This window comes from Drosophila willistoni, assembly GCF_018902025.1.
Source record: "Drosophila willistoni isolate 14030-0811.24 chromosome 2L unlocalized genomic scaffold, UCI_dwil_1.1 Seg168, whole genome shotgun sequence".
NCBI lineage: Eukaryota > Metazoa > Arthropoda > Insecta > Diptera > Drosophilidae > Drosophila > Drosophila willistoni.
Genome location: NW_025814047.1, coordinates 2,969,228 through 2,985,145, shown reverse-complemented (window position 1 = coordinate 2,985,145; position 15,918 = coordinate 2,969,228). Strand labels below are relative to the sequence as shown.

Below are 15,918 nucleotides of genomic sequence, written 5' to 3'. Positions count from 1 at the left end.
TATAGTTGGCGTGACTAACATTTCAATTTGAATTAATGTCAAGGGCATTAATAAGATAGAAATGTAAACTAATGACATATACCACATTTGAAAATTGAGTTCCCTAAAATTAAGAGTTTTTGAGAATTTTTCAGTACGTTTCAAATTAAATTTTTGGCAATCTGCCTATTTGGCTAAGAACTGTATTTTGGTAAATGAGGGTAAAATGTGTCGATATTTGAGTTTTTGATCTTTTATCAATCCGGGGTCGATATCATCTGATAATTCAGTTTAATGGCTAATTCGAGACTGTACCTCGACACAACCCAATTTAGTTTCTTTGATATTTTTATATCCTTGCAAAAAGGGTATATTTTGTACTGATGATGTACTTATTTCAATCAATATCAAAACAAATGTTGGAAAAATACTTTAAAATTATGTTTAACCTGAACAAAGAAAAGAAGTATTTAGAGCTAAATTTATTCGAAAGGAACTTATACTAGTTAGAATGTTGGAAAACCGCTTTCTAGCATATAAGATAAGACTTATCGTAGACATATGTCTTATCGTAGTATCGAATTTGAAGGATATGTTAACTCTCCTTTTTCAAAAAATAATAAGAAGTCTATAAAAACATGCTAATCAAAATAAGCAACGACTTTTTAATTTGTTATTGATTTGTTTGCTTAAAAATAAAACTTATCGATAGCAAATAAGTTGGTTTAATATCTTCATGAAGCTATATTTTAAGTTCAATAAATGTCTGAGATCGCACCTCATCGATCGAAAAGTTTACTTTACTGAGTAAACTTTCAATATATACATACAATAATAGAAAATTCGTATGTTTAGATGAATGAATGTGTCATTTGTTGATATGTCTATTAGATATTCATCTATAGCCATGCATGTTGCTATCTGAATATTCTATTAGAATGTTGAAAAGTCATTGGAACCATCATTAAGCACTTTAACTATCCAACAATCTATCACAAAGAAATTAATCATTAAGAAGTGAACATTAGTCCAATAAAACAATACAATATATGATTATTATGGATTATTGTAGATTAGACTATATATTAGACTGTATATACAATATAATTTATGTATTTATATTATTTTCTCTTAGTATTTTATTGCTTTATCAAATCCTCTACAAAACTGGCATATACATTTACGGCATATTGTGGTACGTCCGATAATATTCCAGTTAGAAAAATAGCATAGTCACCAGTTGGCGCAGGTAAAGTTATTTGTTCGGGTGTTAAATAAAAATCTCTCAAGTATTGATGGCCCTAAAAAAGATTTATGTTATTTAGATCGACTCTCCGTGAAATTTTGAAATAATTTATCTTAACCACATAGGGACAAGGGTGAGTGATTGAAGAAAAATTCCTGATCCAATCGTGAACTATCTTAGCCACTGGGTGGTTGCGTCTTCTCATAAAAGCACAGGCATCGATGGTAGTATCGATCAGCCAAGGTTTATACCCATTGGCCTTCTTAAGGACTTGTATTCTAATATTGATTTTCGTCGCCGGATAATGAAAGGTGCTATCGATATTGAGTACTGTCTTATTGCGACTAATTGCTCGTAGTCGGCATTGTTGGACGGAAACCCAGGTTTTGTTATAGGTCTCGCACTTAACATTGGTAAACTTTATTTTTGCTGCCAACTGCAATGGACAATTTAAGTTAAGTTTGATTCGAAAAGAACATTATAACAAACACTTACAGTTCCGTAAAGCAACAGAGCAAAGATGAAATAATATTTAAGATAAATACCACGCATGATCATTCAAAATGTACTCACAAGTTCTAAAATAGACTGTTTGATTTATGTAAACTATACATATTTGTTCATGGTTAAATGGGCAAAATGATTTGGTCTTTAAACGGTTAACAATTATGTATCAACAAATATTTAGAAATTTTGGCTCAACAATTATTATTATCAATCTCTTTTGGACGGTTGGACGGTTTGGACGGGAATTTATCGAATTTCAATACAACGAAAACATAGAAACATATACTAGTAGTCCATACATATAAAAACCAAATATTTTGGTAGCAAATTAAGTTCGAAAATACATAAAGCATTTTATTGTTTCGCATGAAGAGATTTCAATCAAATGTATTAGATTTGAAATAGATAAAAAATTCATAATAATTTTTTTTAATGATTTGGGTAATAAAGAGCTTAAAACAGATTTATAACAACTAAAACGGCAGCCTCGAAGTATGCAAACGATTGCAAAAAACAAAACATTTTTGGTTAAAAGTTTCATTTTTGTAGCTTTATCAAAAAAAATGTTTTTAACATACATTAACTTGTTTTTTCATTTCATTGATAATGATTTGGATGCCAGAAATAGAGCAAAGGTGATTAATAATTTCACACAATTTTGACCAAACAAAAAAATTAATCAAATGTATGACCTTTGCCATTAAATTTTTTGATTCGATGTTCTCAATCTATGCATTTTCAGGTTAAAAAGTTCAATTCTCAAAACACAAAATCTGGCCTAATGTGCAGTGGCGTGCAGGTAAGGAAAAGTCGGGGCATTAGCCCTAATTTTTCAAAACGATAAAAATTCAAGTGCTTATTAGTTGAGTTTTCAGTTTCCTAGTGATAAGAGAGATATTCATAATTTTGAATATAAATATAAATGTATAAAGGATAATATATACAATATATAATCGGCAGAAAATGATTTATTTAAAAAGATTGTTCTATGAAACTAAGAACTAGAACTCTAGAAAGCTATTAGCTAGGATTTATAGTTTAAATGAATTCCTCTGAAAAGGCCTCAATCCACTAAAGACTTGAAACTATATATAAATGGAGTATGGAAAAATTTTTAGACAAATTAATACAAAAGAAATTGAATACACCTAGACCTCGCTTTGCGTCGTTTCGTTTTGCGTTTTTTCGAAGTTGCGTCGCTGCTTTATTAGTACTAATTTTCACTGTGCGTCGTTATATTTTCGTTGTTGCGTCGTTTCGAGTTCGAGTGTTTAACTTTTTTTTTCTAAATCAGCCATTGTAACGCCAATATCAACTTTTACCAACATTGGCTTGGAATTTTTGGCAGTTTTACGTTTTTCAACATTGACATCTAGCTTACCTACTTTTGTTTATAATTGCGTCTTGCTATCAAAACTCGTTGACGGTTAAGTAGAAATGTTCGAAGAACAGTGTTTAACTTCTAAACAAATTTCAAATGCGATGGACTTGATTGACGAAGCAATGGTGAACGATCCTGGCAATGAAAGAAGTTTTAAGGTATCTCAGGCGGTTGCTGCAAACATCAACTCTGGACTAATTTTTGGTGAACGAAGGCACTAAAAACTCATAAAGATAAAATAATTGAATAGGTTATTTTGATTCTCTTTTTAGAAATTAGTATTTTCATAGCCCGGGAACCTATCTTTGATCTTTCCATGGTTGCCTATAGAAAATCTTAATTCACTTTGCGTCGTTTCAGTTTGCGTCGTGTTTTTTTGGAACGTATCCCCAACGCAAAGTGAGGTCTAGGTGTACAAAGAAAATTAATACAAAGATTTTTTTAAGCGGTTATGAGTAGAAATATTTGTGACGAAATTGATATAAAAATCATTGCTTTTTAAACTTATTTTGCTTTTTGTCAGCACCCTTAAAATGGCGAATGACCAACCAGAGCCCAAAGAGAGAGACCAAAACGATGCTGACCACAAAGGCAATGACATCGAGTAGATAGAACTGAACCCAATTGAGATCCAGACCAGCTGAACGCATATGGGCAGCTCCTTGATGCCGGATGACATACTCAATCCAGTAGACGGCATTTTTACGGGCCTCCACTGGGCGGTCGCGAAAGATCCTGGACACTCGCTGCACATTTTCCTTGTAGGTGACATTGTGGAGTAATTGTAGCAGGGATTGGGTGAGAATATCCTTGGTAATCGATTGGAAATGCAAACTAATGGCATAGCCACCCAACACCGCTTTGTTCATATTCAAATGCTGAAAGCAGAGAGAGTGGGAAAATGGTCAGAGAAAGGGTGGAGAGGGCTTTTAAGTAGTTACCTGATCACAATAGAAGGGTATGCCCAGCATGGGGACAGCATAGTGGACACCTTCTTGGGTGCCAAATAGTCCTCCATGGGTAATAAAAACCCTGACATTTTTGTGAGCAAGAATATCTGCTTGTGGGAACCATTTTCTTATCATCACATTCTCTGGCAATTGTCCCAAACGTTTGTCCTCAAATTTCCAAAGGACACGCTGCTGTTTGAGTGAGGCGAAGACATCGAGAAATAAATGCAGCATATCCTCGGGCATGTCCTTGCTTTGAACATTGCTGCCCAGGCTGAAGAAAATCACACCATCTGTGGCCCCATCGAGAAAACTTTGCATGTCCGGGGGCAATGTCTTGGGGGGATAGATATGCATACCGCCCACTGGAATCATTGTGTCCACAGTGGGACGTGCCGTGGTCAATGGTGCGTGACTGTTGAGCAACATGGCCGAGATTTGCCTCTCCATGTGTCTGACCTTTGGCACCTTGCCGTCTGAATAACTAAAGTTAACTTCATGGCAAACACACACCCACCAAACCAATTTGCCAACTCACCTAAGACAGGGCCAAAGTGTTGCTCGGTTAGGGCATCCATTTTGGGAAAATAGTTAAGCAGCCGATCTAAATCCTCATAAAGCGAGGCATAACTATTCTTGACACGCTCCCAGAAACTCATGCGATCGGTAAAGGGCATAAATCCGTGAGGCACAAACGACCAGGGAGTAATCAAACCCATCATTTGACTCATGTGATTCTCATAGCCCAATGTGCTGGTGGTCACAACAGGTATTTGATATACCTGGGCCAAGGCCAAGAATGCCTCCTGATAGAATTGCTCGGCCAGCAGTAGATCAAACACTCCCTTTGTCTCCTTGGCATTGATTAGGTCCCTCACTCGGGGCTGGCGTAGAGCATGCTCGGTCGTCTTTAGTCCAATTATCTCCAGCATTTGTAGGAAATCATAATTTGTCATGCGGGTCAACTCAAACAAATGCTGGGCACCAAAATTTAGCTTCACTGTGGGCAACCAAAACAAAGATAAGAACTGAAAGATAATAACTTTTATCCCTGCTTACCATCATGCCAGAAATCATAGACTGGCTCTATCAATATCTCTGTATAATTGCTACCCAAGTGATGTTGTTCCAAGGAGAAGGCCGCTATCATGGTCACTTGATGTCCATGTTCAATCAGCTCTCTTATCAGTGCCGTGTGCATCATATAATGACTTTTGCCTAAACAAAGAAGAGCAGAACATTTCCACATTTCCACATTTTGCCTCCATTCAATTCAATTTCACATTTATTCACCTGGAAACGCATACACAGCCAATATCTTTGCCCCCTCGGCAGGTGACAGAAGAAGAAGGTGTTGGGCCATGCCCACTAGTAGACAGCATAGCAAATGAAATTTCATAACCAATCTGAAGGAAAGATGAATCTCTCTCTGTATATACTCGGTATTTCAATTTAAATTTTGAGTGCGTAGCAGAAACCGCAACCAGTTCCAGATGACAGCCTAATCATTTATAATTGTATATATTTATTCAGGTGTATTCTCAGTTTATGTCAAAATAGACTGTGATTAATGTTTTGCGTGTTTGCCACTGAGAGGGGAATATATTAAATAATTAACTATTACGTTTTGCGTTTTGATCAGTAACCGCGTTCGATATTTTCAGTCCTCTCAATCTCCGATCTAATAACGAACTGAACCTGGCTGATGATGAGCTGAACTCTCGGACTCTTACCTACATTTGATTTCTGTATATGACTCAATATAAGAGAATCTAAACCATTTGTGTTAGGAATATATGTGAGATACTAGTTAAATAATGTTTAAAACGAAAAAAGATGAGAGATGAGATGATGATAAAACTGAGTGTTGTAAAAAAGTCAAGTGAACTACATATTAAGTCTTAATTAAAAGGGTTGGATTAGACTTGTACATCGAAGAGGGAAAAATCTTAAATGGGTTTTTATATGTGGATTCTTAAAAAGGGGTTAAATGGCTTTAATGGGGGTTGGGTTCGAGGCTTTTATCACTGAAACATTTTAATTAACAGAAAATAGTCAAATACATTTGCTGCGTGCTACTAGGGAGTAATTAGCAAATGACTTTGCCTACAAATCGATAATACTGGTGCTGGAAAATGAAGTGCCAAGAGAGGAGTAAACCAGTTATATCGGTCAAGGCCATGCTGAGTTATAGCCTAGAGAAAATTATACTTTATTGGTTTTTGGTTATGGGCTTATGTCGCACCACAAAATAACATGGTTTTCTAGGGTGTCCTTTGGACTTATTAAAAAAAGTTGGACTTACAGGAACAAAACTTGGACTTTTTGGGAATAAAACTTTTTAGGATTTCCTTTTGACAATCGATGCTAATGAAACAGAACTTCAATTTAAATTTATATGAGCTTATACTTTGAAAGGTATAAAGTCTAAAGTTGGCTAAATTAGAGCTTGGCAAAGTTAAAGGGTTTTGCGATTGTTCAAAATGTTTTAAAATATGCTAAACTGCTCTAGAAGTGAATGTTAACTTTTTGAAATCGGATAAAAACTACACAAAATACAGTATAAAGCAAAAAAAGGGCGGAGTCGAAGAAAATTAAAGAAATCTCAAAAACCATCCACTTCAAATCAGATCTGTCAACCTGCATCACAACCGCAAAAACTAATTTTTGGATCAAAATTTATAAAAAATTTCGTTGGTTACATTATTATTATTATCGAGTCTAAATGAATTTCTTTTTTCTTGAATTTCGAATGTGATCCCGTTTTAAACCAAGCTAAAGTCTGATAAAATATAGATATGACTTGTTAAAATTGGTTAAGAATTGGTCAAAGCATAAGAAAAATTGCTAGAAACATCAAAAGTTATGTTGAAAAATTCTCGAAAACCCAGAAAACTTTCAGCTGTGTATATTTGTAATTTCGTTAGTTTTTATAGCAGTTTTTCAAAGTTTATATCTTTCTTTTCTCATTGGAAAACTATCTTGATTTGCAATAAAACGTCAATAAATAATATTTTAGACGATTTCAGAAAAAATCATGATGTTCATAATATGATAAGCGTTTCAAATTTATTTATTTGGTCTTAAAAATTTCAAATAGTTGTTTTTATGTAGCTGTATGGTATACCGAAGTCGGACAACTTTATTATTGAGCAATTTCTAATATCACCCTAAAAGTATACTGTACAATATTTATATTTTGACGACAAGAAACATAAGAAATAATTAAATATCATGGATATCTCGGCTTCTAGGAGTACTAACCGAATATCCGTCACACAGATGTTAGTCCATGCTAGCAGAAGCTGTTTCGTCCTGATCTTCAAAAAGGACTCGCCAGACTCTTTATAGATAATTCCAGGCTAAATTATGCTTCTCATTAAACTTCCTGAAGAAATTTCCAGTATTTGACAAAAAGAATGAACGCTCTAAAAGTCTTGTTTGCTTATTTTCCAACGAATTTGTATATTTATTGTGTTTGATTTTGATTCTCTTTTTGTATTTGTTTGTTAATGCTAACAATAAGTGGTAATATAATATTAATTTTAAATATATAAGTATATATATATATATATGTATATGTATTTGTAAGTATGTAAATATATATAAGTACAACTAATTTACTTTTTGCTCAACGAATCAGTTGTTGTTGTTGATTGATAAGAATTAAAACTGATTAAATAATTTGTAATTTCTATACAAAAATAATCACAAATTGAATTCGTTTTCTTTTGTTTCTTTTTCTTTCATATTTAAATACTTACAGTTAGATATATGTAATTGTTTTTTTTTTTAAGTACTTAATATTCAGACGAAATATAATTTGTAGTTATTATATGAAAAATGTTTCAGCTTTGCTTAACATGGCGAACATGTATGAATAATTTTTAGATTTATGCACAGAAAATTTGAAATTTTGAAACAATTTCAAACAGAGATTTGTGGGAAGGAGGGGGAGAAAGGACAGGGAACTTAAGCCTACAGAGCTTAAATGGAATTTAAATTATTGTACGTATGCAGGAGAAAAAGAGAGAGAGAAAGGCAAGGCTAATTCAAGGCGTGTTTTGGGTGTTGCATGCAGATGACTCTATATATATATATATATAATTGCCACACCATATGTTTAGGCCCATATGGAGGACAATCTCGTGTGTGTGTAAGTCGATATTCCATTCCTTCGTGTGGCTTTTGCAGAACAAAAAGTGAACAGGAAAGAAAAAAGAAACCAAAGAAAATATAAGAAAATATTTATATATGAACTGCAATAAATAATTCGTTCATAACAAATGTGGCTCGTCGTGGTGGATTGGCCGAATGTGGGAAATGGGCGCGGGTGGGCAGAACGTGCTCTGAATTAGCCAGCCTTTTTTAGATAAACTTGGATATGTAACGCTTCTGCACAAGTCGTCCGGCCTTTTTCTTCAGTATGGTGAAGCGTATTAACTGCTAATCGCTGAAATGTGGCGATTGTGGTGGCACACGTGGGTAGAGCTACAAAAAGAATGCAAAAGGCATTAGTCAGCTCTATGGATAGATGGATGGTATATATGTATGTATGTGTGTACTTACTCCTAGCAGGTTGCGCGGCACGTAGCCCTCATCGCCTGCAGCATTTCGTGCCCACCACCATTCATTCTCGGCATCGTCTCCTTTCCTCAGGACGATCAGCGGCTCATTCACATGGAAGGACAATTCATCCGCATTCTGTGCCTCATACGAGAAGACCGCATAGACATCCCCATTATGCAGTATGCCCAATTTCTCTTGTATGCCTAAGGAGGTATAACTTAATTAATAAGAGACTCTCTCTCTCACTGGCTTAATTTTCCAGCTCACTCACTGTATAGATACTCGGAACAGCCATCGAAACCCTCCTCATCCTCTTCACATTTCTCGGCGGGCGTCTCGTGATCCGATAGCGTTGAGGCAAACAAACAGGCTCCACTCTCCACCAGGAACTTGACCATATTGAGATTATTACAACTGGCAGCACAATGCAAAGGCGTCCAACCATCCGAATCCTGGGCATTGACATCGCAACCAAACTCGACTAGGAATCTACGAGAAAGAGAGTGAAAACGGAATTGTGAAATTGTCGGATGACTGGGAAAGGGAGATTAACTCTACTCACTTGACTATGTCAAAGTGTCCGGCACAGATGGCATTGTGTAGGGCGGTGATGCCCTCATCGTTGGCCGCACTGGGATTGGCCACCTGCATGGCTGTCTTCTTCACCAGCTCTAATTCACCCTCCAGACTGGCATCTAATAGCAAGGCCAACGGATCAAAGCTTACCCTTCGACCTAGTTTGGGTTTCGTTGCTTTCGCTGATGTGGTGGAGGAAGTTGTTGCCAATGATTCAGCTGCCGTTGCCGTTGCTCCGCCTGTCGTCGATGTTGCTGCCGTCATTCGATCCGTCTCATCGACGCTGGAACTCGACTGGGAATTGCTGATGGGCGAGTGTTGAGGTGAAATTTCTGGTGAGGATTTTGTCGCTTGACTAACTGGGCCAGGTGCATCCGATTTTCTTCCCAATTGCAATTTCACATTGCCCAGAGGAGCCATCGAACTGGAACCAGATTTGAGACGAGGTTGCTCGAAAAGCGGTTGCTTTCTTATGGTCAGAGGTTTGGCCTTGATGGGCAAATTATCATTGATATTCAACGATTGCAGGCCAAAGGTTTGCTGAGGCTGCGACTGACTCTGAGATTGACTCGGCTTTGCCTCGACTGGTGATCCCTGTTCAGTGGGTGACATTTTGCTAGGCTTCGGCGGAAGAGCCGGTCGTGAGGGATCCATTTGCACCACATTCGGGGCCACTCGATTCACTTTCGGACTGTAGGTTATCATTTTGGGTATCGCGCTCGTGGTGGAACTCGTAGGAGCCACACTGCTTATGGGTTTACGGGGTGGCACTGCCACTTGGACTTGAAGCGGTTTGGCGGCCATGGCCACGGATTTACTGACCGCACCCAAGGGCATGCTATGCACTGTTAACTGCTGCTGAGGATTGCGTTCGGATAATGTTTCGCTGGTCACAGAAACTTCGTTTTTCTTCTGCTCCGCTGTCGAGTCTTTGGGCTGTCCCGTCGCCTGTTGATTAAGCTTGGTTATCAAGGCGGAGGCGGTAGTTCCACTATTATTGCTAGACTGTGTAGTCAAAGAGAAAGATGGAAAGGGGTTAAAATTGACAGTGGCACATCTGTGGAGAGATTTTTGCCCCCTAAAGTATGCAAAAGGAATAGCAAAATGTCGTTATTCAAAGAAATTTGGTAATGTCTTGTGGATAAAGAATAATCCTCAAAGCAACGCTTGTTTATAGACAAGGCATGGCGAAAATAAAAACATTTCCAGCCCGTTGCATACTTTAAGGGGCAAAGCACAGCTCTGGTTTCGCCTATGGTAATACTGACCTGCTTCTGGAGCAATTGTTTCTTAAGAGCGGCAATTGCAGGTGTTCCTGTGCTGGCAGAAGGCGATGTTGCTGTTGCTGACGTTGTCTCTGTGGTGGTTGCCGCTGTTGCTGCCGCTGCTGCTGCAGCCGCCGCCGCCGCTGCTGCTGCTGCTGCTTCTCGATCTCTTTTCTTGGGTCCAACTTCAGCATAAATATGCGTTGTACTGTCCATGGCCTCGGTCTGTGCCTGTTTTCTTAGATCCGCCTGCGTTGCTTTGGCCTTGATTGCATTGCTGTTGCTGTTGCTGTTGCCGTTGTTGCTGTTGTTGGCAGCTAGCAATTTTTTGGCCAACTTGGATTCATCACTTTCACTGCTGGAACTATTTGCGACTGCCGCCGATGTGGCTGGCGTTGCAGCTGGCACAGAGCTGGCAAAGAAACCACTGCCCGGTGTAATTTTCATGTGGGTGAGGTCCTGAATGAGCTGATTCTGTTGATTGGTATTGGCCGTTGCCGCTGCATGTTTCATTATACTGCCACCGCTCAAATAGCTGGCCGTCGATGTGATGGTAGACTTTTGCGGTGTATGAATAAATGGCTCGACGGCGGCGACATTTCCACGGGCACGACCAGCGGCAGCAGCAGCTGCTGCAGCAGCCAGCTGGTTGACCTGTTTCTGTAGTAATTGCTGCTTAAGGGCAGCGACTCCACCACTTCCAGCTGCAGCAGCAGCAGCACTTGATCCTCCAGGAGGAGCACCTACGCTTCCAGCTACATGTTTGCTAGCCTGTGGTGGTTGTTGTTGCTGCTGCTGCTGTTGTTGCAATTGCTGTTGCAGTTGCTGTTGTTGTTGCTGCTGCTGCTGCTGTTGCTGTTGTTGCAATTGTTGTTGCTGCTGGTGATGATTGTTGGCCTGTTTCTTGCGCTGCAGGCGTGTTTGCAGCTCATAAATACGCTGATCCACGGAACGTAATTCCGCCTGACGTTGCTGCAGTGCTTCGCGTTGCATATGCAAACGTGCATCCTGTTGCAGCGACAATTGATTCCGGTACTATACAGCGACAAAAAGAGACAAACGGTTGGAAATTGAATTTAAAAAGTCACTTTGCAGCCCAATCCCCCCCTCCCCACTCCCTTTTTCCACCCTCATCAATTTACCATCAGTTCTCGGCGCAATTTCTCTAGCTCCCGCGATGCTTGGGGCGGCAAAGTTTGAGCAACTCCATTGCCTGCGGCAGCGGCAGCCAGCAAATTGACCGGACATCGTCGGTCGCGACGCAGTTCCTCCAATTGTCTTGTAAGGGCTTCCACTTTGGCCACGGCCAGGCTTAGCTCTTTTTCCTTTTCGCTGAATAAGGCTCGTATCGAGTCCAGGTCATTGCCTAAGTACCAAAAAGAGAATGAATGAGAAAGAATGAGAGAGAGATAGAAGGAAAAAAGAAAAGGTTAAACGGATTAGCGGAGCCATAACTCAAGCGAGTCCTGCTTCCTAATGGCCTTTTGGCAACTTTCACAGAATTACAGAGTGGCAATCGGGGTAAACGGGGCAATTCCTTTAAGTCACCTTAACTTTAGCTACCTTTTGCAACAAATACTGTAACAATTTTTGCACTATGGGCGAAATTGCAGAATTTTTAAACTAAATTTAAATAAAAACTTTAATTTTACTCGCCATCAAAGTAAAGACAAAGATTTCTTCACAAAAAGTAAGTGAAAATATGTTAAAAATGATTGGATATGCAGGTTTTAAATGGACACTTAGCAACTGTTGCTGATGTATACCAACAACTGAGCTTGAGTTCTATTTTTATCAGAAATACCACAAAAGTTTAGTTGAAAAAGTGGTAAACAAAACTATCTAGAAGCACCTGCTTTTTACTCTTTTGTTTTTGTTGTTTTTCTTGTGCAATTTTCGTTTTATTTGTAGAAAAACATGCATGTTGCAGGTGTACAAGATGTTTGCCCGACAGCAATCAACAAGCATAAATCATACAACAAAAAACTCAAGAATCTTAAAGTGAAAATGAAAACACAAAAGAAATTAATTGTTCAGTTTGTTTGCTCTAAAATTGATAGAATTTATTTATGAATTAAAATTTCAAGCAGTTTTTAAAAGAAAAAAATACGTAGCCTACAAGTATGCAACACAATTTTGAATTTCTTAAAGCACATAATGAGAGGCAAACAAGGAAAAGGAAACGATGAATTATAATTATAAAAATATACAAAATACCAAAAATCTATGTAGAAAATTTGATATCCCATTCCATTCTCTTCGTTCCGAAAAATCTGCGTTTTTATACCCATAGTGCTTAGTGGCAAAAATGTCGTATAAATAAATCGTTAAACCTTTTGTCTGATATGTGTCAGGGATAATGTCTCTGCATGTGTGTGTGTGTGTCTGTGTTTGTGTGTCTCACCGTGTGTGGCCTTTAAAGGGTTAAGCTGCCCTAATCAAAATGTTAGTCTCCTCTGCCCTAACCCATTCCGTCACTCTGCCTCTAATCTGTGCGAGAGAGAGAGTCCCTTTTTTATGGTGAATATTTTATAAACGTTTTGCATATTTTTCGTTGGCCAAGTTGTCATCAAACACTATCTTCTTGGTCACATATGGACGAGGAAATGGTAAGCGAAAAAAAAAAAAAAACAGGAAGCTGCCTTCGTCCTGTCCTCCTCACCCGCCATCCCTCTAAACTAATTACAGCCATACAGCCAAGGCATAAACTCATTAACATAATAGGGGCGTTGTATTGAATGGGAGGGAGCTTTCTTGGTTACTGTCGACCGCCCACAGGCAATCATAAAGGACAACAAAGTGGCACACATACATAAATTAAATCCTCACACGCACAAGGGGTTGGACAAACGACAGAAGACAGGACGATGGCGATGGCGGCAGCGGCGGCATCGCCACTCAACACGGTTTTAACACATGTTAATCCAGCTAAAACCCAACCCATCCCCAACCCCATCCCCATCTCGCCCTACACAAACATGTCCTTGAGGATGCATGTGGTGCTTAACTCAATTGGACTCATCCTTCTCCTCCTCCTCCTGCTCCGCCACCGTTTGGCTAGCTAGTGCACTTACTCAGTGTTACATTGTAGGTCTTCTGCAGATCCACTTGACCCCGCAGTGCTCTCAGGCGTCGCAGTTTGGTCTCCTGCGCCTCCACACGCTCCCGCAGACGACGCAGTCGTTCACCCTCGGCACTGGCCACGGCGCTGCGCACCTCCTGCGATTTAAGGAAGCGCAAACGCTGCTCCTTTGTGGCCAGCAGCTGGTGCTGGCTGTCGATTTGCTGCTGCTGTCGCAAAGCCATCGCCCTCAGTTCGGCTGACGTCAGCCTGCTGGGCACCTGCCATCAAGAATGAAAAAAGAGAAAGAGGGGAAAATGGAATTAGTTTTTTAGTGTGTGAAACAGATCGTTAGACGGCGATAAGCTCAAAGGTGTCCTCAGTAAGTGTGTGTATGTTTGTGTGTATGTGTCTTGGGCGTGTGTCTTTGTCAAAAGTGAAAATGAAATTTTACAATTTATAATCGTAATCTTAGGCGTTAAAATTCACAGACCGAGACCCAGCTCCAATCCAATTTGAAAGTCAAAGACAAAGTCGTTGTCAACGTTCTTGGTTCTCATTCTCTTGGTGGTCAGTCATAAATCAAGTTATATTTTATCTGTATATGTGTGTGTGTGCGGGTGTGTGTATGAGAAAAATGTAAGCTAATTTGGTTGACTTTTTCTACAGCTTTCATTCTTCATCTCTGCTCGAATAAATATGGATTATTGTTGCCCCAGCCCATTCATCCCTCCTCTCTGCATCAGCCCTTGGCCAGGGATACTCACATTCAGTTTGGGCTCACAGGTCACCACCAGATCCACATGGGGACTGCTGGTGGCAGTGGGGCTAACTGATGGCGATGACGATGATGATGATGTTGATGTCGATAAGGCCGATGACGATGAAGAGCCTCGCACTTGGGGCATCATTGAGGCGTGTGGCATTTTTGGCAGATTGCCAGAAACGGGACGACAGACGCAGGTTAGCATGATGATGGCGATGGTGGGTTAGCCTCCTCCTCCTTTTGTTCTTTCTTTTACACTCTTCTTTGTCACTTTTTTGTCTCTTTTGTTTTTGTATTTTCTTTGCTTTTTTTTCTTGTCACACTTTTTAACCTTTTGAATTTATTGCTGATGTTACTATATTTAGTTAAAAATGCATTTGCCTTTCACTTCTATTGATAATGTGTGTGAAAATATTGTCCTTGGAGTCCTTTTTGCATATGCAGCACTCGCACACTCACACACACTCGCACACACACTGAGCTCAAAATTTGTTTTTATTGTTCAAGCGCAAAATATAACGAACAAGGCTTGAATGGCTTCTACTTCTCCTTCTCCAGCTGCTGCTGACGCTTGCTCCTGCTGCATTGGAAGTGACAGTGGCAATGGCCGTGGCATGGCAAGGACCCACACCCAACCAGATGACGCCTCTGCCTTGTACTCGTTAATGGATTTTCAATTCAGTGTTGCCTGATTGAAAGCATACTTTGTATGAGTTGGTTGACAGAGAACGGGAGAGGGTAAAGGCGGTGTGTGTGTGTGCTTGGGTGTGTGGGTGTGTGAACTTTGTTGGGTTGTCATTGGCAACGGGCAGCGCCCAACAGCCGTGACAATAACAGTGCTTGACGCAACGGGACAACCCTCCCATCCCCATCCCCATCAGCCAACCCATAACTTTAGACCTATTCCCCCCAATGCCCCGGCCAATGGCATTGGCAGGCACCACCAGTTAAAGGCATATGCTAGCAGTAGTCGTAGTTGTAGTTGCGTGTACATAATCGCTAGCACTTACAATTACAGTCAAGTAGAACTACAAAAAAAGTAATATCCCAGAAGTTGTAGTGACTGGGAAATACCCTAAGATTTGGTCTCAACTCTATGTCGGCCAGAAATTCCTTAACAAATGACCAAAAACCGATTCCAATAGTCCGAAGGATCATATATATAATTTACCAGCAGCTTTTCCCTTTTTAAGTTATGAACTAGACATCTGCAAAAAAAACACATTCGAATATACACCACTCGAAATAAATTGAGTAAGTATGAGTGAGAAATAGAATGAGTATGACTGAGTGAGTTATCTCAGGCAACACTCAGTCACACTATGAAACCAAATGAATGAGTCGAGTGAGTTGACAGGGGTCGAATGTATTCGAATGAACTAAAAGCAGTTTAATGATTTATAGTGAGTCTTTAATGAGTCAACAAGTTCATTTACTCACTTATTTGTTCATTAAAATGATCCCAAAGGGAACTTTTTATACAATTTACAGTCTGTGAGAACCTAAACGAGTGAGTTGCTGAACAAATGAGTCTATGAGTCCTTGAGTTAATAAGTCAGTGATTAAAAAGAGAATAGGTTTAGTGAATATTTGCAAACACTTCTTCAATTTAGTTCAC

The 15,918-nt window shown here is 39.3% G+C and overlaps 2 protein-coding genes across 5 annotated transcripts in view; both read right to left on the bottom strand.

Annotated features, from left to right (window-relative positions):
- Positions 1-3,445: 3,445 nt before the first annotated feature.
- LOC6641059 (UDP-glycosyltransferase UGT4) lies at positions 3,446-5,710 on the bottom strand. 2 transcript variants are annotated; one of them, XM_023174992.2, is made up of 6 exons: positions 5,688-5,710; positions 5,357-5,564; positions 5,123-5,281; positions 4,602-5,063; positions 4,055-4,539; positions 3,446-3,991 (listed from the first exon to the last, which is right to left on the bottom strand). In XM_023174992.2, the coding sequence occupies exons 2-6, from the start codon at positions 5,460-5,462 to the stop codon at positions 3,602-3,604; spliced, it is 1,602 nt and encodes a 533-aa protein (XP_023030760.1). In that variant the 5' UTR covers positions 5,463-5,564; positions 5,688-5,710; the 3' UTR covers positions 3,446-3,601. The 2 variants fall into 2 exon arrangements, with proteins under 2 accessions (XP_023030760.1, XP_002063665.3); XM_002063629.4 differs by lacking the exon at positions 5,688-5,710 and having other exon boundaries at positions 5,357-5,658.
- Positions 5,711-7,673: 1,963 nt separating this feature from the next.
- Positions 7,674-15,918, bottom strand: part of LOC6640956 (apoptosis-stimulating of p53 protein 2) — a 69,152-nt gene continuing 60,907 nt past the window's right edge. For 2 of the 3 annotated variants that reach the window (XM_047009746.1, XM_023174971.2), the window contains exons 3-9: positions 13,548-13,815; positions 11,616-11,839; positions 10,477-11,508; positions 9,195-10,213; positions 8,904-9,121; positions 8,633-8,835; positions 7,675-8,554 (exon numbers count right to left, since the gene is read on the bottom strand). In XM_047009746.1, the coding sequence (XP_046865702.1) occupies positions 8,510-8,554; positions 8,633-8,835; positions 8,904-9,121; positions 9,195-10,213; positions 10,477-11,508; positions 11,616-11,839; positions 13,548-13,815 (3,009 nt within the window). In that variant the 3' untranslated portion in view covers positions 7,675-8,509. Of the gene's footprint in view, positions 8,555-8,632; positions 8,836-8,903; positions 9,122-9,194; positions 10,214-10,476; positions 11,509-11,615; positions 11,840-13,547; positions 13,816-14,301; positions 14,534-15,918 lie in introns of those variants that run through there. The other variant, XM_023174970.2, reaches the window with a different exon arrangement.

Excerpts from the sequence above, each read along its gene's own strand:
- LOC6641059 (XM_023174992.2), bottom strand. The coding sequence starts at position 5,462 with ATGAAATTTCATTTGCTATGCTGTCTACTAGTGGGCATGGCCCAACAC. Across the intron at positions 5,282-5,356 it reads GGCTGTGTATGCGTTTCCAG|GCAAAAGTCATTATATGATG; the intron begins GTGAATAAATGT and ends TTCTTTGTTTAG. Across the intron at positions 5,064-5,122 it reads CTATGATTTCTGGCATGATG|TGAAGCTAAATTTTGGTGCC; the intron begins GTAAGCAGGGAT and ends GGTTGCCCACAG.